A 26,006-nucleotide genomic window follows, 5' to 3' on the forward strand; every position below is an offset into this window, starting at 1 on the left:
GCATCGAATTTTGACAACATGCACAAAAATTTTAATTTCTTTAATGTTTCCACACAGGATCGGGTCCTGAGAGTTCCACCTTTTTCAGCGCCAGCCCCTTCAAAGCTCTTTCCCCTCAGCCACCCAAATTCCTCAAGTCTTTGCTTCCTGTCAAAGAGGAGAACAAGGCAAAGAAAGCACTGGAGGCTCGGCCGCTGCTGGGAATGACGGTAAAGAGGGCATGAGTTCAATCTGTTCCTTGTTTCTTTGAGGATTCATGTCTTATATTTTCCTCCTTACGCCATTTGATTCTTCCTCAGCTCCATGTGTCATTGTTTTGTCCGTCCTGACTTTTACATCTGACCTGGCACCCCATTAAAATTCAATTTTAAACTTGTTTTAAAAAAGGTGAACGAAAAGAAAAGATCCTCCACATTATTTGGGATATTCCATTGGCCGACACATAACTTGAAGCTAAAAATATCCTCTTCAGTTAACAAAAATCCTGCTGTCTGCAGTCCTTTGTGATTTTGTTTGTAATTATTGAATGTTCCATATGTGGCTGCTCTGATCAATTGAAATAACCATGTTTTATTTTGTTTTTATTGGTAAAGTGTCCTAAATGAGGTTTAGGTTAAGTTAATTTGGTGTAAACGGTCTTAAACCAGCTGAATGAAAACACTAAACAACATTACATTGATACATCATTTGTAACATTTTAAGCTAAGCTAAAAAACTCATCATACTCAGTAGGTCTTCAGGCTTTCTGAGGTTTTCTTTAGTTTATCTTTGGACTTTGCCAGGTTATTTACTCATTTCCTTATATAGTAAGTTGTCCACAGATGTAAAGATCAGAATGGATATTCTGTAGTCTAGGTTTCAGCCTTTCAACTCTTTATAAAGCATAAGCACCTGTGCAACATGTGTATCTTGAGGAAAATATGTCATATAAAATTTCGATAAACACCGTCAAATTTGCTCAGCTGGTCTAATGAAAAGAATGAGTTACTCAAGATCAAACTTTATTACTGTCATCAAACTTTCTGGCACACTGTTGACAAGAGAAGTGGATATGACTTAAATTTAAAATCAGTGTGTGTATAAAAATTTAAATAGTTCATAAGTGGCAGGAGTAAGTTGAGAAAATACAAATTGTATCTTTTTGTCACGTTTCTTTAAATAAACTAAGATTCATTTTACCAAAAGAATCTCTGTTGTTTGGTGTGAAACAAGAAGACATCTGCTCATCCTTATAGTTGTTGAGACTTTAGTTCGTCTTAGTTAAGCGTCCTATGAAGGAAACTTCTTTTGTCTGAAAATTGTCAATTGGTTTCACTGAAAATCATTTAAAAGATCAGCAAAAGTCCAAAGATTAACTTGACAGCCTATTGATTAATAATTACAACTTATCATGTTTTGGAAGCAAAATACTAGAAAGAAATCAGTAACATATTTGCACTATTTTGCATGTTTATTGCAACACCTCCAATTTAGGGCACTTCAAGCACTGTTTTTGTGAAATATTAAACTGCATGGCACTAACTGTGTAACCAGCCTGCCCAGCTCCATGCATGCTGTGTGAGTGTGAAGTGTGTGCTGTCGTTCTGACCCATCTGCAGAGCATGCGCTCACTTGTGGACAGCCCTGCACTGCTCCCCTCTCCCTGCTCCTGGCGCCGACCCAGGGCAGGCAGCGAGGGCCACTGCAAGCCTTCCACCCCCACCTCCACTGTCACCAGCAGGCAGCTCAGCCGCACACAGTCACTCACTGCTGTAAGTGCTACACCAATATACATGCAGGTCGTAAACATAAAGCTGCACTTCGTGACACATGTTGGCTCATTAGCCGCTAACTACAGTGGCATCACACTGTGTTCTGACTTTGATTGACTCTGCTTAGAGAGCCTCAGCTGCTCCCTGAGCTGCTGCTACTGCATTCTGTGAGCTATGAGTCACGCAACTCGGGAACATTTTTAGGTGTCTGATCATAAAATTACATTTCCAGCACTGTGCAGACAGGAGGAGGTTAAAGGTACCAAGAATATCAGATTGTTTTTCTTTTTTTTGAGAAATCATATTTGCAGCTAATATTTTTGTGGCCACCTTTCATGTTACATACTGTACATTCTATTATTCAAAAGAAATTATTTTTTTTAGATTAACTGCACAGGATATATGTCAGATTAAAGGTAAAAACTGTAAATGGACAATCACAATGTAATAGTGGGATTGTCACTATTTTTGAAATTCCAAAAAACTAGTATAGGAGATCAAAACACCAATCTTCAGGTTGAACACATGATCTCACTTGTTCTGATTCGCATTCACCCTCTGCTGGGTTTGTATGAAATTCAGAAACACTCAGGCACCACAGAATTCATAAATCATGTTTCTGTTTCTTCATCACTGACCATCTTCCTGGACTCCATCCTCTTTATAACTCTGAGTGATTACATAGATCAGAGTACTACATAAGCTAAGTTCCACTTTTGTCTTACTGCCTCTGTTTTGATCAGCACGACTCTGAGGACGAGGACACAGATGTTTCTCTGAATCTAAATCGGGGCCCACTGGACCAAAGCAGCTACCAGAGTTACGTCCCAGAGGATTTTGCAAACTTTGAGATATACAACGCCACTTTGGAGAGCCAGGACAGGTTTCGCTCTGACTCAAAGGGAAGCCGGTGTGGAGGTGGGAGCGGGCACAGGGAAATGTCCCGAAGCCCCACAGCCAGCAGCTGCACCAGCGGCTACTTTTCCCACAGTGAATCCAATGCCACCCTGTCCGACGTGCCTTTCAGCACCAGTGAAAGCTCCGACCACCTGAGCTGTCCCTCCAGAGAGTCCCACGACCCTGCTGGGCGAAGCTCTCCACAGACCAAAAGTGTTGCGGTAGGGGGCAACCTGGAGCAGCCTCCTTCAGCGTGTGGTGCTTGTGAACAGCTCATCCATCCACTCTCTTCACCTGTCGGTATTCCTAACTGCACAAATAAGCAGCACAGTGTCCCACTGCCTCATAATTGTATTCTCAGCACCAGCCAGGAGTTCACTGACTTTAAAGGGGCTGATGACAGTGTTGGAGAAGGGGATTTGGCTCATTTTACTGAGAAATGGGGACAGGATGGTTTGGAAATCTCTACAAACCACCCGAAGGAACCAGAATATGTAAAGACACATGACAATGACAATCAGATGTCGTCTGACGCTGACAATGTAATATTCAGATGTCCTAATGTCGCAAACCTTGCTAGCATACCTGTGTCTAGTTCCAACACAAAAGTACCTAGCACTTCATTAAACGCCCCAATCACTGCACCCGATAGAGGCCTGACCCTGACCTCATCCTCCAAAGATCCCTCTACATCACTCCCACCTCCAGCGTCAGCGTCTGAAATCAAACCTTTACCAACAGCACGATCCTCTGGCCCAGCTCAAAGAGCGGGAGGAGAGCCTCCTATCCAGGAACCAGCCCAGGGAGATCTGCCTCACGGGAGCCCCTGCCCCAGTCCGAACCCAAGCAGCGCCGAGCCCTCCGGAGACTCCAGCGGGGATGAGAGCACCCCTGTAGCTCAGCTTCCTGACTGGATGGCACCTGGGGAGCAGGTGTGGGTAGGGAAGAGAAAAGGAACAGTCTACTATGTAGGAGGTGTGGAGTTCGCCAAGGGGATCTGGATTGGTGTCAAGCTGGATGTGGCAATGGGTAAGTAACATGTTTGTGTTCTGATAGTACTTTACTTTTGAAAGTACTATCAAAAGTATAAAAAAAGTATCAAAAGTATTTGGTTATTCCGGCAAATATTGATTTCTGAACTCTTCCTGAGTAACATTAATATTGTTGTTTCTAAATGAATATGAATTTGTTTTCTTTGTATTATTTGAGGTCTGAAAGCGCTGGATCTTTTTTATTTTTACCATTTCTCATTTTCTGCAAATAAATACTAACATTTTTGCTTGGTATTTCAGAGGCATGTTGTCAGTAGTTCATAGAATGAAAGAACAATGTTCATTTTACTCAGACATATAAATATAAAAAGTAAAATCAGAGAAACTGATAATTATAAGTGGTCTCTAACATTTTTCCAGAGCTGTGTATAATAATTCTAACCTTAATACTAGTAATCACTTATACTCTTCTCCAGGTAAGCACAACGGGACTGTCCAAGGCAGAGTGTACTTCCGCTGTCCCCCAGGCCACGGTGTGTTTGTAAAACCGTCTCGGCTCACCAGAGGGCCTCCCTCCATGGAAACAGAACTCCAGACTTTCATCAAATAGGACCCAAAGAAGAACTTCCTCTCTGAGGGATGTGAATGACCCAGGCGTGACTCCTCTCCTTCCCATCCCGAGTCTGACCCCGATGGCTAATTTCTGACCACTGATGTGCTGTTTGTGTGGATGCTTTGCTCAAAGGCATATCTTACCTGTGCATTTAATGAAGTATTTTGTAGTTGCTGTTCACTGAAAACAAACAAAATCACTATGCACATATCTGAGTTTTCTATATGCTCATATTTTTATAGAGGACTTGACTTTTTTCTGGGAATATTATCCGCCTAAGTTTTCTTACATCGCTTCTGAAGAATATATGTAATATTTTTGTATTACAGAACGCGACCCTCTCTGAGGCTCATAATGAAGTGATCTGGGATTCGAAGATTAAGAATGTACTACTGTTTATAAACTTTGATATTTACGTCAATATGTTACGTCAGGGCTAACCAAAGAACTACGGTTCCATATCTGCTGTTACGAGTGTTATGTTGTATTTTTTTCTATTGTATCTATACATGGATATCCTCACTATAAATCGACGTGTCCAAGTAAAGCTTAGTGCCATATCTGTAGGAGTAATGCCACGTAAAGTTGAAACAGGAGAAATCTGCCAAACCTAGGAGCAGCTTGCAGCGTTCCCTGGCAGAAATTACCCTGTTGATGTACTGTAAACACTGTGGAGGAAATAAATCCCATTCAGCTTGAGACTGAATGAGAAAAGGTTGCACTGGAAAGGATTCTTGGGAAGCTCTCCGACTGTCTTCCATACAGGACTGATTAAATGTTCGTAACCCTGACGACTGTGAGTGATTGCTCAGAAGCCTGGATATACAAATATATGCCTTATTGTGTTATTTGCAAAGACACCCCCTGTATAATTAGCTATGAATCATATAAAAAAGTATGGACCTTAAATCAGTATGTGAAATGCAGAATATGATCCTTCCTGTCATGGTGGATTGGATGAATATTTAGAAACAACAAATATATTAAGGTAAGAAGATTACTTTTCCTCTAAAGTTTTGTTTTTTTATTTTGTGAAAGTTATGACTTGTACATAAAAATAATCAAGCTGCAATTTCACTTAAATAAAACAAACCCAAGACCTTACTTTAAAGAAGAGAACAAAGCTGCTCTCCCTAATAAGGAGTTGTTGATGTAAATGTATTTGAACATAGTATTTACACTATTGTATTGTACAGAATTGTATTTATAATGTATCTTGTTTGAATTGGTACACAGTGTTCTAGAATAGAACATTTACAATCAGTTTTTGTGTGTTGTCTCTTCATTTAAAAAAAAAAAAAGCATCGCTGTTTGGGCATAATGCTTCATTATGTGTGGTTTCAGACATTTGGGACACAGTCATCAATTAGGGATGGAACAAAATTTGTATTTTAAGACTTTATTCCCTGCGCCATTATTTGCGTGATAGACTTTACGCCAGTCAGACTGCATTTTATGTTGCTGTTTCTTAATAAAATATCTCAAATTTGTTCCTACCATCCACCATCCATCTGGCTGCTCAGTCATCAGTCTGTCCATCTGTAGGTTATCCTTTATGTTGTCCATCCATCACCCAGTCTGTTAACTCATTTGTCTCTCTGTCCGTGATCTCTAAAAAAAAAAGGAATAGGACTTTTGACGTATTTAAATATTTTGGTCTACAGTTGTCATTTCTGCCCTCGACCGGGCTAAAAATATTTTTAGAGCCACAAAAGCAACATGACGCTTCAAAACAATATAGCTTGTATTTGTACTTTCTGTATGTCGTTTTTTCAATTTTTTTTAAGTATGCTACTATTTTATTTGTTTTAAGGCCTAATACTTTTTCTTAAAGTCAAATTTAGTGGAACATTAAAATATTTCAAAAGCACGTATATTTTGGAACCTATTGACAAAAAATGACAAGAAAGCATATTCCTTACACCATTACTATTCTTTTTTTGGAAATATTAAGCATCTAGTTAATTAAAAATCACTACTGGAAAAACTGCTAAGATTAGTATTTTACAATTATCCATGTATTTTCAAACATTGCTCTATTCGCTAGCATTTTTGGACATAGTTCCTAAAAGCTACAGTAGTGTGTCACATGCAGACCCCTGATTTAGGGGAACGTATATTTACAGCAGTGAATTCATAATTGTTAACATATTTTCAATCATAATAATAATCTAAGATGAACAGATTTACGCGTACACACCGAGATGCAAAGTTTAAAAAACTTTTATCAGAGTAAAAACTCCTTATCGTTGTTTAAAGCGGACAGAGCCCAGGCCTCTGGCCTCCATTGAGTGTCCTTGCCACTGTTGCAGCAGCTGTGTGACAGTAGCCTGAACTCTGAGTGGTGGTCTGCAGATGTGGGTGGAGTTAAGTTTCTGTGTCACACGAGCTGACAACTGGGAGAGCTTCACAACAAACTAACAGGTGTCCTCCTCCTGCTTCAGGTCCTCTGCCAGTTCGTCACACCACCTCACCGATCAACCACACGCGTTTCCTTCCCGTTTAGTTTAACCCCAAAGAAAAACTCCAACCGGGACAATTAATCCACAAATCATGCACTCGGCACAGAAAGACACTACCTTCACCAAGATCTTCGTGGGAGGCCTTCCTTATCACACCACTGACTCCAGCCTGAGAAAGTATTTTGAAGTGTTTGGAGACATCGAGGAGGCTGTTGTTATCACCGACCGGCAGACGGGGAAATCCAGAGGCTATGGATTTGTAAGTACAAACCTGCTGACGTAACTGAAACAGCTTTTATCGTTTGCCATATATCGTTCGTGCCAAGTTCAATATTTATTGTCTGCTTGGCTTCTTCTTCTTTTTTTTTTTTTTTTTTTTTGGTTCACAGCAAAAAATTAAATTGCCCTGCCTATACCAGAACTCCTTAAAAACTAAATTAAACAAAAATAAGAAATTGGTAAAACTGCATTAAACAATTTCTTGGCAAGCGTTTTTGAGTTGGATTATCATACGGCTTATTATTAAATGAAATGTGTATTGAGTTTTTAGAAAGGTTAGAAACGTAAGTATCAGTTTTATGCATATATTTGTTTTAGCATTTCAGCGCTCTCCTGCTTGTACTTACAGCTTTAATGATTTCGATGTCCAAAGTCGAGAAATGTTTAAGCTTAAAAAAAAGGTAAAAATGGATTGAGAGCACAAAGTAGCCGAGAAAAAAACGAAGGTTGCTAAAGGGTGATGACGTCACGTTTGGATTGGAACGTCAAACTCAGGCATCAGTCAGTCCATAGCCCTGTCTACCCCAGATTAAAAAAAAGTAACAAAAGCAAGGTCCTCCGTTTTTAAGTTCAAATTGTCAATAATTATTTTGTTCTTTGTCCAGGGAGGAGGACCCAGAAGAATTGTAGTTAACTTGGAGCCCTAACTTACCAGTACTCTATGGAGGTGGTCAATCTGCTGCCTATTACTCAATACAGTGATGAAGGACAGTGTGTTACAAAAACTGCAATTAAAAAAAAATTCTGCTAGTACTCAAATAAGATTGTAATTTCTGCTCCTGTTCTGACCAGCATTATTACATCTGGACCTGCCTGCAGTGATGTGTATTGGCATGCATTAGCACATTCTTCTTTGTGTTTTATAAAGGTGCTTATGTATGTAGCTCTCTCTATTTTTTTAGGAGGATCCCTATCACCCAACTCGACACTATAATTAGCTTTCCTACAAGTACATATTTTACGCTAAAACTTCACTTGAAGCTAAAGATGCTCAGCTAAGATCATGATACACAATCAGACAGCATCTGCAGATTAACAGATGCACCAGTAAATCTAAGTGATTACATATATTTTGTGTAAACTGACATATAAAGTCGTTTTTTTTGTTTTTGTTTTTTTTGTTTTTTTTTACATAAAGTGGTTTTAAAATTACTTATTTGCTTTGAAAACTGTGGAAAGTCAATAATGATGTACTAATGTTGGATACTTTTACAAATTCATGTTTGCTGACTCTAAAATATGAACATGTGTATTGTTAAAGGTGACCATGGCAGATCGGGCCTCAGCTGACCGAGCATGTAAGGATCCCAATCCCATTATAGATGGAAGAAAAGCCAACGTGAACCTGGCCTATCTGGGGGCCAAACCCAGGGTCATCCAACCAGGTGATTAGTATAAATACACCAGCCCTTGTTGATTATTTTTACGGGAGTAATGCAGAGGTTTGTAATGGTTGCAAACATTAAGCAATTAAAATTTTTTTGTAGTTTTGTTTTCTTTTAAATTTCAACTCTGAGTTTGACAGTTCTCTTTCTTAATTCTAGGTTTTGCATTTGGTGTGCCTCAGATCCATCCGGCGTTTATCCAAAGACCATATGGGTATGTTTAGCACTAAAACTTCAGTTTGTTTTACAAAATCTGTCTGTATAAAATTGGAAAAATAAAAATGTAAAGATCAAATATCTATTTTAAACATACATTTATTGTTGCCTCCACCTTTTTTTCCCCACATGAATGAGGACTTGTGAGTGTCTATGTGTGCTCCACTGCTTGAGGGTTGACTGTGAAGGAAGTGCGCATATGTCCCAGAGCCACTGCAGGACTTGACTCCATGTTGTCTTGTCTCTCTCTGATCTGACAGGCTCGGTAACGGTTAAAATAGCTGATGGGGGGACATGATGATTTGAAGGAATAGCTGAGTCTGCATTGGGCAGAGCGCTAAAGTGTTACCTGTATACTGTGACATACACAAACGAACCGCAATGGTGACTAGATGCATGGAAAGTATTTTGGTTGTTGTTTTGTTGGGTTTTTTTCTCCAGTTTTCTTATAGTACATAGATTGGTGTGTGCCTTGTGTTCAGTATGATGTGGTGTTCAGCTTAACTGTGTGCCTATTTCTACTTGCAGTGGGGGGAAGAGGGTGGTGCAGAGCGGGCAGATTTGATCAGATTTTACAGGGAATTATAACTCTGCTGAGGAGTGTTGATCCTTCCCCCCACCCCCTTTTAATTGGTTGTGCTCTAGCCTGTTTCTTTGATTTTTGTTTTTATTTCTTTCTCGGTTTCTAGTTAACACGACATGTTTTGTTGTGCAAGGGGCGGGCCGACAACCACTCACAGCGTGTTCATTTAAATTTCTCATCCCCTGCAACAAAACAAACACTGGCTTGCATGTGGGAGTTGATTTTCTGTTTATCTTACCCCCATGATGCTGTGTTTTTATTTCATTAACCTAATGCATTAATTTGTAGATTAAATCAGCAAGCAGGCCATGCTTGACTTTTTTCCTGTTGCTGTTTATTTTCAGAAATATGGCAAACCAAAAATGTCATTTAACTGCAGATTAAACACAAAAAATAATAATAATGGGGAAGCTTTCAATTAACACTTTGGCAATTTAGTTGACTTTATATTAGGTATGGGACAGTAACCAGTGTCAAGGTTTTATAAAGTTACGTTTTCAAAACTACAAATGTTTTCCATCATACTATTTCTACTGTTCAAAGTTCTTTTAATGAGATGAAAGTGAAAGTGTTGTTTGTAGCGTAGAGTAGCCCCTCCCCCAGCTAATGCTGCACACTGCCATTGAGCAGACTGAAAGGAAGTTCATGCATTTTCCACTTGCTTACAAATAAGACAAATTTCCTTCTTGGAACTACTGTTACTCTCACTGATGTAACATGTATTCATAACTCTGCAATAAATCACAGAAAAGTCCCAAAAGCCACAATATTAGAGCCCTGAGCCGCAGCATTCTTGTTATCAAAATATCGTATGAAATAAGCGATATGACTAAATTTATTTTCTGGCCTGTGTTTTGCATTTAGCCACTGTATTTTTGACATATTTTGCTGATTTAGCAAAGCTAGGACTTAAATAATAACATTTAACAACATAAAACTTTTGTTTTCACTTAGTGAAGATGGTTTTTGTTGTTGTTTTTCTTTACAATTGTTTTTCATTTCAGTCAGTCCGTACTTTCATTTTCTCTTGTCCATTTGCTCATTTGCTCCAGACTTAAAAAAACAAACCTTCATATACAGAAATGTTTTGACATGTAAAGCCTGTGGAAATACTAGGTTTTCAAATGGCAACTAAATGAATGTATATAATAATAACAAGAAAGTTACCTGTAGTCATTTAAAGGGTTAAACTGCATTTGGAAAGCAATCAAGGACGTCTAAGCATCAGACTGCAGGCTGGCTACCACTGCAGATTGCCTTACTATTTAAGAATTTCTGCGGAACTCAATAAAGAACCACAGAGGTATAATGTTCTTGTACCATAAGCATGTTTACTTAGAAACTAATATAAAAATGAATGTTATAAATTATAACCCTACAACTTTATAAGTCCTATGTTTCATATTTTTTAGTTTATCAGCAGTAGGAATTTTATTACTTTTAAAAAAAAAAGAAAATCAGTTGGATCATCTGTTGTTAAATCCAGTTTATTATACTATACTAAGGAAAGCTCATACTACTCCATGCCTACTTTTTGATTTGATTGTACAATAAAAGAAAAAAAAGAAGTCTGAATTGGGCCTTCGGTTGGAGACGAAGATCTCAGCCACACAGTTAGACAGCAGCTGTTTGCCACAGTGATCTGCACAGCGTCTCAAATTCTCTTGGAAAATAGGAGTCAGTCAGCGGCACTGTTAATAATGTATGGCACAGACGGGGCCGCTCAGCTTCGGGACAACAGGTGGACCGAGCCATGCGCCCATGAAGGCTTCGAGTTATGTGCAGGGGATTACCCATGTGTCCTGCCGATTTACAAAGCACCTTTATTTAGCTCCTAACTTGTGGGACGATGAAATGTTCCTCTGCTTTCAAGAAAACATAATCATGTAGTTAAACTTTCTCCTTTGAAGGTGTCATATTACAGGAAAAGTTTTGTCACAAGGAATCAACACAGTTTGTATTTTGTTTGTTCGTTTGTTAGTTTTTATGTCTTCCGATTGAAAATGGCTGAAGTAACTGTCCTACACTCACCCAAAAGAATAATATAACAAAGTCCTAATTATTTAAATTAGCCAGCACTCCCTGGCTGTGATGATTAAAAATTAAGCAATGTAAATGAAACCATAGAACAGTTGACCAGCACTCTGCCATGTGCACTGGAGGATAAGATCAGCTTGTCCTTTTGAGATGACAAGGGGAGCAAAAATAGCACGCATCCAGCCTCCCTTGTCAGTCAAATCGGGTATGTTTGTGTGGGGGGGTGTATGTCTCTAAAAAAAAGGGGAGGGGGCCCACTTATGTGTGAACAGATATGTTTCACACCTGTTCCTCTGTATATTTACTGAGGGTGACTTCAGCACAAGTTTGAACAGGGGAAAAGTTTACCCAGATACAAAGATTTCTTTTTGTCCTCTCATGTACTGTGCTTTGCTAAGGTATTCAGGTTCTTGTAACCATTTTTATTACATTTCTATTTTATTTTTCAAACACAAACTACTTTTTTGTGATGGGCCAACAAAAATGTGTGCAGGATTGTGAAATGTAACAAAAGTATATATATTTTAAAAAGAGCAGTTTTTAAAATTTGGTGTGTGTTTGTGCTTAGCCTCCTTGACTCTAATGTCTCTAAATAATATCCAGTGACTAAGACTAAAGGTGAATGCACTTTTAAAAGAGCAGAAAGACATTAATGAGCAAAAGCCATTAGTTTAAAGTACCTACAAGTCATGTTGGGATACTGCAAACATATTCAAGGCAGAGAGCGCTCATAAAATTAAATCAGAACCGACTGCATACGAAAGGCAGTTAGTGTGGTACTATGCAACAGGCTAAACAGACAATCTCTACAGTGAAATATAGTGGGGACAGCATCGTGGTGTGAGGATCCAGCAGGGACATGACAACTGGTCAATTAATGGAAAGTTAATGGAGCCAAGTACCTGGCAATCCTGAAAGAACCCTTTAGAGCAAAAGATGTGGACTGATTCACCGTGAAGCAGGACAAAAACCCAGAACAGATCTGGAGCTGTAATGGAACAGCGTAGATGAAAAACATAATCATGTGTTGGAATGTTTCAGCCAAAGTTCAGATCTAAACCTAACTGAGAAGCTACGGCAGTACTTGAACATTGATGTTCACAGATGCTCTGTGCCTAAGCTGACTGATTTTGAGAATATCAGATTTTATCTTGTAGTTCTGTAGCTATTAGAGACCCACCTCCAAAAAATTGCTACTGTAATAGCATTGAAAGGAGAATTGAATTAAGCGGTTAAGTATGAAATGAACTCCACAGTCATAAGATGTATGATTTTCTTTGCACTTCACAATTATGCACTACTTTGTGTTGGTCTATCACATAGAATCCCAGTAAAATATAGTAAGGTTTGTAGGTGTATGATGGCAAAACATGGAAAAAATTAAAGGCTATAAATACTTCTGCAAGGCTCTGGATCTCCATGTATTGCTCTTCAGATGGAATATGCTGCTACAACTCAATTATTTCTTTATTATTGTCAATTTTTTGTTTTGTTTTGTTTTGTTTTTAAAAACTGTGTCCAGTCATTTTGGACACAGATATATTTGTGTTTTAGGATGTATTAACATGTGTGGCATGCCAGTATGTGTGGTGTTGTGCCAGACTATGGACAGGGGGAATAATGTCCACTTCTTGTGCTGGGATGTTGTGGTGTTTTGTGACAAACTCGCATTTTGTCAAATATGATTTTGTTTTTTTTTCTTCTGTGGTGCAGAGCTTGGCTGTGCCTTCTTTTAATGCCTCACTGTGTTTCAGATTCAGGTGCTTTTTTTTTCAGAATTAAAAGCTGCACCCGTGTTCCTTTTGGTTTTTGCTGCTTTTTTTTTAACTCTTCATTTCTAGGTAGGGATTTTTTTTCAGTTGTTAATGAATGGATTTGCTGTGCCTTGAGTACTGGGTTGATATATTTGGCACCTGCTTTTCAGTTTTCCAGATTTTTTATTTTTTAGTTTCAGCGTCGGGAAGATAACAGGCCACTACTCTTCTCTGAACCTGTGAATGTTTCTGCCCAACAGGATCCCGGCCCACTACGTCTACCCTCAGGCCTTCGTCCAGCCCAGTGTGGTGATCCCTCATGTACAACCCTCTGCTGCTACAGCAACAGCCGCTGCTGCTGCTGCAACTTCCCCTTACCTTGACTATACGGGGGCAGCTTATGCCCAGTACTCTGCTGCTGCCACTGCTGCCGCCGCCGCTGCAGCTGCTGCTTATGATCAGTACCCTTATGCGGCCTCGCCGGCACCTACGAGCTACATGACCACAGCCGGGTATGGATACACCGTCCAACAGCCGCTCGCTACTGCTGCAACACCTGGAGCTGCTGCGGCTGCTGCCGCCTTTAGCCAGTATCAGCCTCAGCAGCTTCAGACAGATCGCATGCAGTAAACTCACAAAGACCACCTTCATGCCAGGGAAGAGGGGTGATTCTCTCCTTCGCTCCTAGTTGACATTCGCTCCTAGTGAAGACATTAAAGTTATGAGATTGAGTTTTTCCAACTTTATACCCAAGAGCCTGAAGGAAATATGGAGATACATAAAGAATAACTGTATATTTTATTCAAGTGAGATCAGTATTGGATGTATATGAATATTTAATATTTATTCAGCATTAAAACATGTTAGATAAAGAAAATTTGCTTGATCTTGTGTGAACTGCTGCTGAGTTGTATATATACAGCACAGTGTCTTTTATACGGAACTCCCAAGTGCATATTATATCTTATGATCAGGTTTTTTCTTCTACAATTTGAAAGCAAAAATGCATGAGAACAGTGGGTTATATCATCATCCACTTCAGTATTTAATAGTATCGGACCATTATTTTTGTTTGGAAGGGCAGCGTACCTTGAGTCAGAAGTGTTTTGTTAGGACTAATTTTTAAGCAGCATTTAGAGTGAAACAGAGTAGTTTCACTTCAGTGGTTTGCTTTACAATGCATTTCTTGATGGCACATGTGAAATATGACAACTGTAGCAAGTAAAAGCACTCACCTTCACCTCTCTTTGCTTAAGCAAATGAGAAGGAGAAACTGCTGAATGTGAATCTTGTATTTTGATAAAATGTTTTCACTGTGTGCCTTTTTAAATTATGCTATTTATGTATTTATTCAGGAGCCTTGGAGCAATAAACGCTTTATTTAACACATGTAAGTAAAAGGCCTGCTGTTGAACATGCCCACCTGTCCTGCTGCATTTCTCATGATCAATAGCATGTAAAGACTGAGTTATCTTGGTCTGACTGAACTCTGTTCTGTACATTGAACAAGTGTGTGAACGGTAACTATAAATTTAAAGCTTTTTGGGTTTTTCTTTCTAGTTCTAATTTTTTTTCTAAAGTTTAAAACTCTTAAATGTATCTTTTTATACTTGACCTGTTTGATAAGGACAGTGCTTGAACCGCATGAACTTTTAACTTGTTCAAATGTGCTGTGTATTATGTCTTTTGACGTCAAAATGTTTCAAATGCAGGTACGTGAGCTGTTTATCTTGTAATGCATGATTCTAAATAATGTAATTTGGGAAATAAATTGAAATTTTCTTCAAATTAAATGTTTGATTATACTCTGTTTAACACTGTGCAGCTCATAAGGCAATAATAAATAACAGCAAACATTTTTAAATAAAATGATTATGAACAGAAAAAATACATTTAAGCCCTTGATTAAAAATATATTTTTTAAAAAATGTATGAATGGTCACAATAGAAGAACACCTTTCGGTTCCAAATTGTAAATGTTGAAAAATGAGGCTGCAGCACTGCCACACATCTAACACCGTCTTATCATCCCTGTTCCCTGTTATAAATAAAACACTGTCTGCTCAATATGTGGGGTCACGCAAACTTTGGAGCGCCTTACTTTCGATTCCCTTCACGCATTTCAGGCGGGGCGAAAGCCAGTTTACAGTTAACTCAAAAACAGACCGTGCTACATTCAGGTCAACTAGAAATAATCATTACTGTGTACGTTTCTTATTTTAATAACATGCAAAGAAAGCGTTTGCTTTATTTTGTAAATGTAGACATAGAAATGAACGTATATTTTAACAAACTATTTGGTAATAATGTGAATTCCCCGGAAATATAGGGAATATGAGCCCATCTACTAAAACACAATTCTTATTCCTTAACAATCCAAATTGTATAAAATGACTTGCAGTTTTTTAATCCGGTACATTTTTAGTTACCTGGGTTCCGTTTGCCCAATAACATGGCTAGCATTAAGAAGCTAATGCACTTGAAATGTTAATGTTCTGGTGATGGTTCCCATATTTCCTATTTTTTCAGTGTATGGTTAATGCAGCCACATAGAGAAGCCGAAGCGGAAGTTTCTCACCGTCAACCAGACAGTTTTCAGGCAGCTAGTAATCTGGAAAACAAATTATCAGTCGGTCTTAGGGGAACAAAGTTTGCATTCCCTTCAGTGTAAGTGCTCTTTTACTTACTCCACTTTTTGTGTTTCAGGAAGTAAACTTTACAGGTTGTTTTTCTTGTGGACAAAAACAGGTATTAATGAAAGGAAAGTCGAATACAGAAACTCGCTAAACTGCATTTCTATTAATTTCAGTCAGTTGAATTCGTGTTTTGTTGCTTTTAAAGGTAAAGGTCATACATTGACGTGAGAGTGAAATCAATTTATGTATCCTAATATAAACTCTGCGAGGTGCTTAAATAAACGTGGCGAATGTTTAAAACTCTGTGTAAAATTGTATTTAACTTGATTTTTAAGCTTCCATTCAGGGAGCGTTATAATGTTACAAAGGACAGACCACATGTTCAACTGTTGGGGACTGTTTCGATGACGGATTTTGGCTTTTGGATGTGTTGTGTCCATTCAAGTCTCCCCGTCTATACGAGTGTCCACTAGCTGCGTTTCTACACGGTGTTTTACGGCCGCATTCTAACTCTATGGTAAATTTAAGCCAACTGGTACAAAGGAAAACAACTTTTTTTTTTTTTTTTGCTCACTCATTGTGTCTAAAAGGTATTTCTTGACACTTCATAAATAACATTCTTTGCTGTTTCAAGGAGGGGTCTCCTCCCGGAAACTGTGAAAGGGGTGAATGAGACTGACGTTAATCAAAGTGGTGACGCACCAAAAATAAGAAATATTACAGAATTTGTTGAGGCAAATTTTGTCGAGTTCTTGTGAATCACAAGGTCTCCCATTGAGTGTCATGAGGGCACTGGTGTCCTCATGAACCCGTTGGATAACACATAAGCGTTTGAGGTTTGACAGTGGGCACCTTAGCTGTCAAATTGATATTTGGAAAAAAAATTGCACCATCAAAATTTTACTTAATGTAAAAGTTACTTCTTTGTGAGCAGAAGAATTTTTTGCTCATTATTTTCACAATGGAAAAGAGGAATATTGGGTTCACCACTGAATGAGCACTTGTGTTTGCCTGGAAGTTATTTGTTTTCTTTTCCTGTGTTTTTTACTATGTCCATAAAACATTTCCGGCATTTTTCACAGTATTATTTTTCTAAATGCATGTTGTCACTGTTGAGCAAAACGAACACAAAGGCCTGTTTTTCATTTTCAACAACTTGATTATCCCCAAATGTTCTGTAGACTGGTGACACAAATTTGGAACTTTTTTTAGAGGGAGAGGTCCTTGACGACATATCTGATGAAAAGCAACATTGCAGAAAAAGGAACGTCAGACAGAGGTGGTAGTGTGATTGGTTGCTTTGTGCTTCAGTACCTGAGTGACATTCAAAGGACAAACTTTATTCAGGTAGTCTTTATCTTATATTGAAATTTGTTTGATCTAAAGCATTGTGAATTTCTAGTGGACAAATACTTTTTCACTACACAGTAGAAAAAGCTTTTTCCCCAATATAAGCAGTTATTATTGCCCCTAATATTGTTTTTCTTTCCTTTAAGCTTTACATTTTTTAAGTTTTGTAGGGAAAGTTGGTTTTCATGGTAAATTGTTTTTGTGTGTGCTTGCCTTCCGAATAGTCAAAGGCCAGACTCTGGAATGTAAAATATATCTGATCTGTTGATCAGATATATGATCTGTTATCTGTTTTAAATTCTGTGTATTTCTTTGTTTTTTTGTTGTTAATTTAAAAAAGCTGTGGTGGCGCAGGGGGTTAGCACGCCCCACGTTTGAAGGCCTCAGTCCTCGACGCGGACGTCGCGGGTTTGACTCCCGGCGACCTTTGCCGCATGTCTTTCCCCCTCTCCTTGCCCTCTTTCTTGTCTGCCTACTGTTGCAAAAAATACGAGCCACTAGCGCCGCAAAAACTCTTCGGAGAAACATTTTTTTTAAAAAAGGAAGCAAAAGAAGAGACTGGGAGGTAGTCATTCATCTGTCATCTCCTTCTTCATGTGTAATACAAATCTTACAAAAACACACCATGAGAATTTCTAACATGATTCACACCATTGTTGATTTCAGTATCAATACCTTTTTATGTTTATTTTTCCTATATTTTTTCTCAACAACAGTATTAAATATTAATATAATTGGTAAAAAATGAGGTAGTTGCAGAGGTACTTAATGCTTTCCTTATCGTAACATATTTTAGAATGATTAATTTTGTTTGTTTGCATATACCTTACCTATTTTTGTGTCAAGCTGTGTTGCATTGAAATATGTCATTCAAAGATGCTGATGTATTCATTTGTTTGATTAGCCATTAATGTATATTGTACTTTCCTGGTAACAACTTTTCATTTTATGGCATTTGATTCCTGATCGGTTCAGCAATTTAAAAAAATAATTCAACAGTAATAGTCTTAAAATGGCCAAGAATGTTTTTTTTATATACCTTATTAAATTATTCAACCAGGTGAGTTATTAGGAACCAATCCTGATTTACAATAAACACAAATATGTTGAGTGGTTTTGAGTAAGAATAGTAAAGTTTGAGCGTTACATTGAATGATTATGGGTTTTGGTTTTTTTTTTTAAACTGATTGTATAATATACGAGTTGTACTTGAATGCACCATAAGGTTTCCTTTCATGGCCGTAAAATACAGTGTAAGAGCGCAGCGGGTGTCATGGCAAGACACAAACGCTTCTAAACTGGAACGCGATAGGACTCGACACCGGAAATGGTGCTTGTCACGTGACTTCGTTGACGTTATTTCGTTTTGGTTTTTTTTTTGTGGGTATCTTCAACCCATCATCGTCGTCCTTATCATCGGCTCGCCATAACAGTATTTTCTGTTTTTCTCCGTTACATTATTGTTTTATCTCCAGTTTTTCTTCGCACCTGTCATCTTCTTCTCCCGATCTAAAGCAAGGATGACCACCGAGAGGGCCGATTACACTCCCGTGGTGGTGGGCACCTCTCACCCTCCTATCTTCGATCAACCTCATTTTCCTGCGGCGTTTGGCGTCACTGTACCGGACCCGGAGGCGCACGGCGGGGCCATCCTTGCCCCTGGCGGCCTGCCGTACCCTCCTCCACCGGTGGCCTTCGCCCCCGTCATCCCCGGAGCCTACGGGATGACAGTGAAGCCACAAGATGGAAGCTCTGGTTATGTCAACCCCAATTACCCAGGTTATCCAGAAAATGCCCCGCCGTATTCTCCACCTGCCCCGGGCTTTGTTGACAGCTATAGTGGTGGTGAGTGTTTCTACACCTTTAGTTATACTGATTGTGATGATGGTATGGATTTATTAATTAGATTTTTTTTGTCATTTTAGGTAATCCTTACCTCAGTGAGGAAGCTCCTCCACCCTTCAATGAGAATCAAGACTTTGATTTTGGATTAGACAACAAGAGCATAAGAAGGGCCTTTATTAGAAAGGTAAGACAATGAGATAAAACTAACCTTAAATCACAAAACTTAAATCAGATAATCTTTTCCCTCCAATACTAAATATTATGGATGAACCTCATTTTTTGCATAATAGATAGGACAGTTGTACTTTTTCAGCTTATTTAAACCCAAACCAACATTTCAAAGGTCAGGGTTAGTTTGCTCTTTTGTTTGCACCACCAAGCACCTTTTGACCACATCTGGATTTCAAGAGTCATCTTCAGAAGTTTTGTCACTTTCCAACCTCAATTCAAATGAGGGTGGACATTATCTTCAAATGGAAGACATTGTCATATTTTCTGTGTTTATTCATCAGACATTTCCCAGGGCGGACAGCTTTTTGTCAGTGCTCTACATTTTAATTTAACAGCTTGATATGGTAATGTAAAATAGATATGAGTTGGTTGCACAGTCAAAGTTAAAAAGTAAGCGTTTCAAAGCTGTTCCAATTTTCCATCGTATCGTTCTCATGGTTTAAAGCCCATTTGTTGTGATGTCAATAATCACATCAAATGGGCTTGGTGGGATGTTGAGAGGCAGCATGTACCTCTCCCACATGCTGCTGTGCACTGATTGTCAGCTGGGTGAAAATAAAACCAAGAAATACAAGAAAGATTAATTCAGCTGTTTGGAAAGACTGACATAGACAATTATTGTGTGTAAATTAAAAGAGAGGATCACTCTTAATAATGTAGCTATAGTTAGCAAACTGCGCACAACATGTTTCCTTAAAAGCAGTGTATTCATTTTGAAAAATTTATTCCAGTGCTGCTGGATATTATGAAAATATGCAGTTATGGCATCATTCTGGAATATTGCAATGACAAAATTGATTGTAATTCTGCCTCGGTTCCCTAGCTGACTGTCTCTCCTAATGTATTCTTGTTTTTCCCTGCAGGTGTACTTGGTGTTAACCGCTCAGCTCATGGTGACATTCGCATTTGTGGCTGTTTTCACCTTTGTGGGACAAGTGAAGTCTTTTGTTTTAGAACATGTCTGGACGTACTTCTTGTCCTACGGAGTGTTCGTGGCGTCGGTTTTGGCGATCAGCTGCTGCGGAAACTTCCGCCGAAGACACCCCTGGAATCTGGTGGGATTGGTAAGACAAACTAATTTTCACAATAGGAAACGCATGAGGAGAGGGAAGAGGTTTCAGCACAGGAAATTGCGTGGTTGTGTCATGATGATTTCAGGGCTGCTACTGCCTTCTGGGGGAGAAAAGTTGCAGGTGGACTTGACTTCTTCATAAAAGATTAGTTTAGGCCACAATCTAATGAAATGATAGATGAAGCAGTATTTCTATTTTACCCCTAAAATGATGTCTGGATCAATGCTGTTGTGCTGCTTTTGTCTGGTTTCCAGTCCATCCTGACTCTCAGCATGTCCTATATGGTGGGTACCATCGCCAGCTTCCACAAAACCGAGGCCGTGATCATGGCGGTGGGAATCACTGCCTTCGTTTGCTTTACGGTGGTCATTTTCTCCATGCAGGTTCGTATCCCTCAGCATCCCCATTTGTGAGTTATGTACTCTCGCAGAGAAATTGCAGTGCTGTGATTGCTAATCTTGTTTGTGGCCCACAGACCAAGTATGACTTCACTTCCTGTTACGGCGTGCTTTTTGTTTGTTCACTGGTCCTGATTTTCTTCGGCATCCTCTGCATCATTCTGCAAAACAACATCCTGCAGATTGTCTATGCTGGACTGGGAGCTTTGCTCTTCACAGCAGTGAGTCCTTTGTTTTCTCACACATTCCTACTAAATAAAAAGCATCTAATCCTCTGTTTTATGGCTGTTTGGTGCTACTTGTTAGCCAACCTTCTGCTGAAAGAAATCAGATTTTTTTTCCTATTTAATGTTATGCCAGTTTTGATTGTACAACATAGGTCAGCCATTCTCCAATCATTTCAGAACAGATGGCTGTTTTGGGTTTGTGCATTCATCTTTAACTTTAAAACCAAACATATCTCTAAATACTTTTTAAAAACATTTTGTAAGCATAGTTTCTACTTTCAGTAGATTATTTGAAGCAGTTGTTTAGTGCTTTCAGCTTCCAACCCAAAATAGCTGCTGCAGAAACCTGGAACTAAAAGCTGTGTATGCTTCATTTTACTTCTGCAATGTTTTATGCCATTACAGTTTTTGTCTTTTTGGGAAATAAAACTACCTTCATTCACTCAGTGACGGATAAAGATCATTTCACTCATTCGCCATTTTGATTCTTTGTGGTTTTGACCATTTAATTCCAAATGTACCAAAAGGTCTACAGTGTACCCTAATAAGGAAATGTGATGATATGACTTACATAAAAATATTTACTAATAAGGAAATGTTATTTATAGATATCTGCCAGCAGGAAGTGTCTTCACTTAATTTTTGTTTGATCAGAAGTCCTAATCTCCCACATTTCAAGAGTCAACTAGCTTAAAATGTGTGGGATAAAATGCTTCAGCATTAAAACATTTCTTTGTTTTGAGGTTTTAGTTGGACCTTCACCAAGACCGCAAAGAAATCTGGAGACTGTGCTTGTTGTTTTCTACTTAGAATTTTTGTTTTTTCTTTCTTATTTCCCTAATCTGTTCACTCAACATGGAACATTTAAAACGCTCAGACTAAAACCTCAGAATGTTTCTACATTAGTTTTTCAACTCTGTGGTCACAACTTCTGTAATTATGTTGTCTAGTGTGTTGTATTTTACATAACAAATTGTGCAAAAACAGATTTTACTTTTAGTTTTTCTTTGAATTTGTTTAGTTTCTCTTTGGAATAATAATATTAATATCTAGATTTTTCATCTGGTTCTGACTGACTAATGCGATCAAAGTTCAACGCAGACTTCTACACTCTACACAATTTTAGTCTTAAAAACACTAATATTTTCTGAATCCATAATTACTTGTCACTTTCAAAACAATTTAAAGGTTATTAACACAGAAAATAACGGTGGGAGGCAAGAAAATACCGAAGTACATCCCCTAACCTGCCAGATAAGCTCCGTGTTTAATATTAAGGGACTTATGAAGGGAAATGGTTGTGTTTGGTTTTATTTAAGATTACTGGTCTAAACTAGCCTGTTTTTTTTTTTAAAAAAAGGAACATTCCCTTGTTCTATAATGCCTCCTACAGAGGATCTGGACTCTGGGCTAGTTTTATACTAGCCCTAACGTTTGACCATGACATGTGTAACACGCCAATTCAGTGCTGTGAAGCTTAGCGGAAATTGTCTGAGCCGTAAAGAGAGAAGTGCCCATCTATTAAATTGAATTCAGTTCAAATGCGGGCTGAACGGCTCCGGTCATTTCGCTGCCATTGCTAAAACTGCAGGCAGACTACAATTCTAAAACCGCACAGACAATTGATGTCATCGTTTATAACGTCTCCTTCTGTTCTCTGATTGGCCTGGTAGAAATTCTACCAGAAGAATCCAAGTCAATGATAAAAAGCCCTGCCAAACAATTTCTTAAGTTATGTTCATTACCTTTTTACACAATATATTTAGATGTATAGTTAGATTTTGACATGTTTAGATGAGCTACATGAAAGTGTTTGACCGGCGTTGAACTTCTTTGTGCCTTTCAGTTCCTGGCTGTGGACACCCAACTGCTGCTTGGCAACAAGGAGCTCTCTCTGAGCCCAGAGGAATATGTCTTTGCTGCTCTCAACCTGTACATGGACATCATTAACATCTTCCTCTACATTCTTGCTCTCATTGGAAGAGCCCGAGGCTGAGCGGAAGGAGTGTCCGACAGCGATTAAGGCAGAACATTATTTGGAATTTGCATAAAGAATCAAGTTTTCATAATCAAAGCTTTTGACTTGCTTTCTAGTGTGTATTCATCATATGGTTAAAGGCTGCTTTTGGTTCATCCAGTGTAAACGCTTATCTTTAATTGATGCTGTCAGTAGTGTTTTGTTGATAACTGAAGTTTTCTTTGTTAAACTTATTTTAAAATCCTATTTTTGTTTATGGGGAGATTTGATAAAAGCTCAGCTGGCGAGCATCTAATGAGGCTTTCACACTTAAGGAGTGTAGATAGGTCAGTATGCTTGATGCAGTTTTTCTCTGGTATGACTGTGTGATGATGTCTAAAATGATTTAGTCACCAACCAAAGACCATAAAATCATAATCTATCGGATCAAGGTTGATGTTTTGCTGAAGCTGTCAGTAGTAATGCGAAGGGCTAAATTGTGAGAGCCGAGTCTCTGAGACCGCCCCTGCTAAAAAACCTTATTGAAAAGTGACTGCAAAGTGGTCGTTGTGAAATATTTCTCTTCTGTTTTTTCCAAAGCACTGTTTGAAATTCTATACTGTTTTCACTATGGTCTAAAGTCTTAAGTACTTTTGTAAACCTGATGTCTGTTCTTTATATGGAATAAAGTTTTAAAAATGCCTTCTACCAGAGCTTGTAATTATGTTTTGATTCAAAATGTCCTTGGAGATTCAGCTGTGCTTTGAGCAGTTTTGGGTGCTCGGCTCTGTGTCCTAGAGCCTCAGGACGAGTCTAGAACAAGCTGCTGCAGCCTTGCTGGTCAGAAACGATCAACTTAAGCGGGAGATTGAACACCTGAGATATATAGTGAACATGCTCCAGGAAAACCAGATGCTGACATCCAGGACGCCCAGCAGCAGCGATTCCACACTGACTGATTTGACAGGTAAGGTATTCCTCTTTTGCCGCCAGGTGGCAGTCTTGGCTTGCTCCAGAAAAGGTGGTTACAATCCCTAATGTCTTAATTGTGTAGTGGCATATTTTATTTAAAATTGTAACATAGCATGGCTGTTTGATGAAGTAATAATAGGACAGTTATTTACAGTTTTAATTTGTTTGATGCTATGAAGCCTAATCTAAACTATTAGGATTGATAGTCTGTTTCTTGGCAACACAAAATTTATTTAAAAAATTTCCTAGTTCAAATTGTCATGAAACTTGCTTTTTTTTTTTTTTAACAAATATTTAATTTACTATAAGATGGATATTTAGATGGACAATAATTAACCAGATTATTTTGTCATTTGCGTTTCTAAAGCAACCTCTTCCCATAATCTTAACGCTGCCCATCCGTTTTCTTCAGGCGTATTGTGTCCTGTGCAAACGTAGCACAGAAGGATAGAAACATATAGCACAAAACATAGTTTATGGCCAACACAGGTGGCTACAACAACAGTGTTCAAAAGACCCTAAATAGTTTGTTTTATGTTGAGTACTACTGTTTGTATTACGTGATTTCTGTTCAGCGTCACTTTTGTCCCTTAATGCATACCGTAGTTAGGGCAGCGATGACGTCCTCACCCTGCTGTAACGAATTGACGCCGCAAAAAGAGGCCCTACACCATACTAATAAGTTATTGTGGTCTAAAATCAGGTGTTTCAGTTTCATTGTCCAATTAAGAGTACATGTTCCCTTAATTGAAGCTTGGGTTTTGCAGGAGTCTTTTTAGTTGTACTGTAGATTTATTGTTAATGCCACCAACACTAAGGCAAATTAAACTGATAAACTTAAACAGTGTAGATCTAATCATGCCCACACATGCCTCTGTTTGAAAATGTATCAAATTTTGGTTATTTCTTAACACCAGGATCTAAGCACTTAGACCAGTGGCACAGCAGCATTGACGAGCAACAGTTCATGAGAGACCTCCATCAGAACAGATCCAATATGAATATCAGAACATCGTCTCCTGTCAACTTCAAATCGTTCCTCCAAAGTTTGGTATTAAAAGATGCAGAAGAGCTTCAGAGCTAGGCTGATGTTCCTCCTTCTGCCTTCGGTCTCACCCTTTCCTGTGATTTTAAAGCTAAAGTTGTATGTTTTTGCTTTTTTTTTTTTTTTTAGTAAATTATTTATTTTCAGGTAATCCAAGGCTGCTTTGTGAGATTGCCTATCAGCTGGATAGGAGTATCCTGTCCTATGTGTTCCAGGCTCATCAGGCTCTATGGTTTCATACTCAACATACCACAGAGGATTGTCGAGGTGTCTGTCTCAAAGACAAACCTGCAGCCTACAGGGGAATTTCTTATGATCAAGTGATGTTTTGGGCGGCAATCATTGGAAACGAGCTGGTAGGACCATTCAGAGTTGCAGATAGGGTGAAAATGACTTCCAAACTCTACATTGACTTCCTCAAGGAACACCTGGAACCTTGGCACAAGAAGAAGAAATTGTCATTCCGGAAAAATATGGTATTCATGCATGGTAATGCCCCATCCCATGCTGCGAGGCTTACCAACGAATATTTGCAAAGTGTTTTTGCGAAGCATGGGAAAATTATGGAATGGCCAGCCTGTTCACCAGATTTGTATTCCATCGAAAATCTGTGGAGCATCCTGAAAAAGAAGCTTTACTCCGGTGGGAGGCAGTACTCTTCCAAGGATGACCTCTGGAATGCCGTTCTGACTGCTGCCAACGACATCTCATCAGGTGACATCGGAAGTTTGACATCTTCGATGGACCAAAGGCTTTTTTCTCTGATCCACAAAAATGGCAATTACATAAAACACTGATTGTACCAAGAAACCTTTTTGACTATGTTTGCTCTGTATTATTGTTGTTTTCACATTACATGTTCCTAATCTAATAAATGTTTTGATTTTCCATCCTCACTTTGCCACATTTGGCACTTTAACAATGATTTGCATATAAACATGGCTCGCTCACACACACTAGATATTACCAAAAAGGTTGCCATTTGCTTACTATTGCTCCGATCAGCTTGAAATTTTAGATCTACACATGTCTTAGCATTGTCATGTAACGTGCCGAGTATTGCAAATTTTTATTGAAAACTATTCGACTTAAAGCAAAAAGACCAATTTGCATATAATTCTGGCACGCAGTGTATATTCTGTTTAGCTCATAATGCATGAGCTTTGCAATTCAAAGTAAACTAGTTAGGCCGACAGCTAGCTGCCTAAATTATTGATTAAAATATATCTTATGATCGCAAAAGCATTAAAATAATAATCTGATGTATTTTCTATTTATTCATGCTTAAATATTTTTTGTGTAT

At 38.5% G+C, this 26,006-nt stretch overlaps 3 protein-coding genes across 9 annotated transcripts in view; all 3 read left to right on the forward strand.

The window, feature by feature from the left end:
- The window catches only part of kif13a (kinesin family member 13A), a 43,349-nt gene extending 37,832 nt beyond the window's left edge, over positions 1-5,517 (forward strand). For 4 of the 5 annotated variants that reach the window (XM_028013570.1, XM_028013572.1, XM_028013571.1 and 1 more), the window contains 4 exons: positions 58-209; positions 1,599-1,751; positions 2,495-3,677; positions 4,117-5,517. In XM_028013570.1, coding sequence (XP_027869371.1) covers positions 58-209; positions 1,599-1,751; positions 2,495-3,677; positions 4,117-4,250 — 1,622 coding nt within the window. In that variant the 3' untranslated portion in view covers positions 4,251-5,517. The remainder of the gene's footprint in view (positions 1-57; positions 210-1,598; positions 1,752-2,494; positions 3,678-4,116) is intronic. The other variant, XM_028013573.1, reaches the window with a different exon arrangement.
- A 1,131-nt stretch (positions 5,518-6,648) lies between these two features.
- On the forward strand, positions 6,649-14,762 carry rbm24b (RNA binding motif protein 24b). Its single transcript, XM_028013578.1, has 4 exons — positions 6,649-6,974; positions 8,256-8,379; positions 8,539-8,593; positions 13,230-14,762. The coding sequence occupies exons 1-4, from the start codon at positions 6,807-6,809 to the stop codon at positions 13,597-13,599; spliced, it is 717 nt and encodes a 238-aa protein (XP_027869379.1). The 5' UTR covers positions 6,649-6,806; the 3' UTR covers positions 13,600-14,762.
- A 723-nt stretch (positions 14,763-15,485) lies between these two features.
- grinab (glutamate receptor, ionotropic, N-methyl D-aspartate-associated protein 1b (glutamate binding)) lies at positions 15,486-23,394 on the forward strand. 3 transcript variants are annotated; one of them, XM_028013576.1, is made up of 7 exons: positions 15,486-15,636; positions 18,431-18,800; positions 18,881-18,984; positions 19,895-20,095; positions 20,359-20,487; positions 20,580-20,723; positions 22,576-23,394. In XM_028013576.1, exons 2-7 carry the CDS (start codon positions 18,476-18,478, stop codon positions 22,723-22,725), a joined length of 1,053 nt encoding a protein of 350 aa, XP_027869377.1. In that variant the 5' UTR covers positions 15,486-15,636; positions 18,431-18,475; the 3' UTR covers positions 22,726-23,394. The 3 variants fall into 3 exon arrangements, with proteins under 3 accessions (XP_027869377.1, XP_027869378.1, XP_027869376.1); XM_028013577.1 differs by having other exon boundaries at positions 15,511-15,636; positions 18,471-18,800; XM_028013575.1 differs by lacking the exon at positions 15,486-15,636 and adding an exon at positions 16,818-16,952.
- Positions 23,395-26,006: the final 2,612 nt, after the last annotated feature.

Source organism: Xiphophorus couchianus, chromosome 3 (assembly GCF_001444195.1).
Source record: "Xiphophorus couchianus chromosome 3, X_couchianus-1.0, whole genome shotgun sequence".
NCBI classification, from domain to species: domain Eukaryota; kingdom Metazoa; phylum Chordata; class Actinopteri; order Cyprinodontiformes; family Poeciliidae; genus Xiphophorus; species Xiphophorus couchianus.

Coding starts and splice junctions, on each gene's coding strand:
- grinab (XM_028013575.1), top strand. CDS start 16,845: ATGAAAAGCAACATTGCAGAAAAAGGAACGTCAGACAGAGGTGGTAGT. Junction 18,985..19,894: donor GAAGGGCCTTTATTAGAAAG/GTAAGACAATGA, acceptor TTTTCCCTGCAG/GTGTACTTGGTGTTAACCGC. Junction 20,724..22,575: donor GAGCTTTGCTCTTCACAGCA/GTGAGTCCTTTG, acceptor TGTGCCTTTCAG/TTCCTGGCTGTGGACACCCA.
- rbm24b (XM_028013578.1), top strand. CDS start 6,807: ATGCACTCGGCACAGAAAGACACTACCTTCACCAAGATCTTCGTGGGA. Junction 6,975..8,255: donor AATCCAGAGGCTATGGATTT/GTAAGTACAAAC, acceptor GTATTGTTAAAG/GTGACCATGGCAGATCGGGC. Junction 8,380..8,538: donor ACCCAGGGTCATCCAACCAG/GTGATTAGTATA, acceptor TCTTAATTCTAG/GTTTTGCATTTGGTGTGCCT.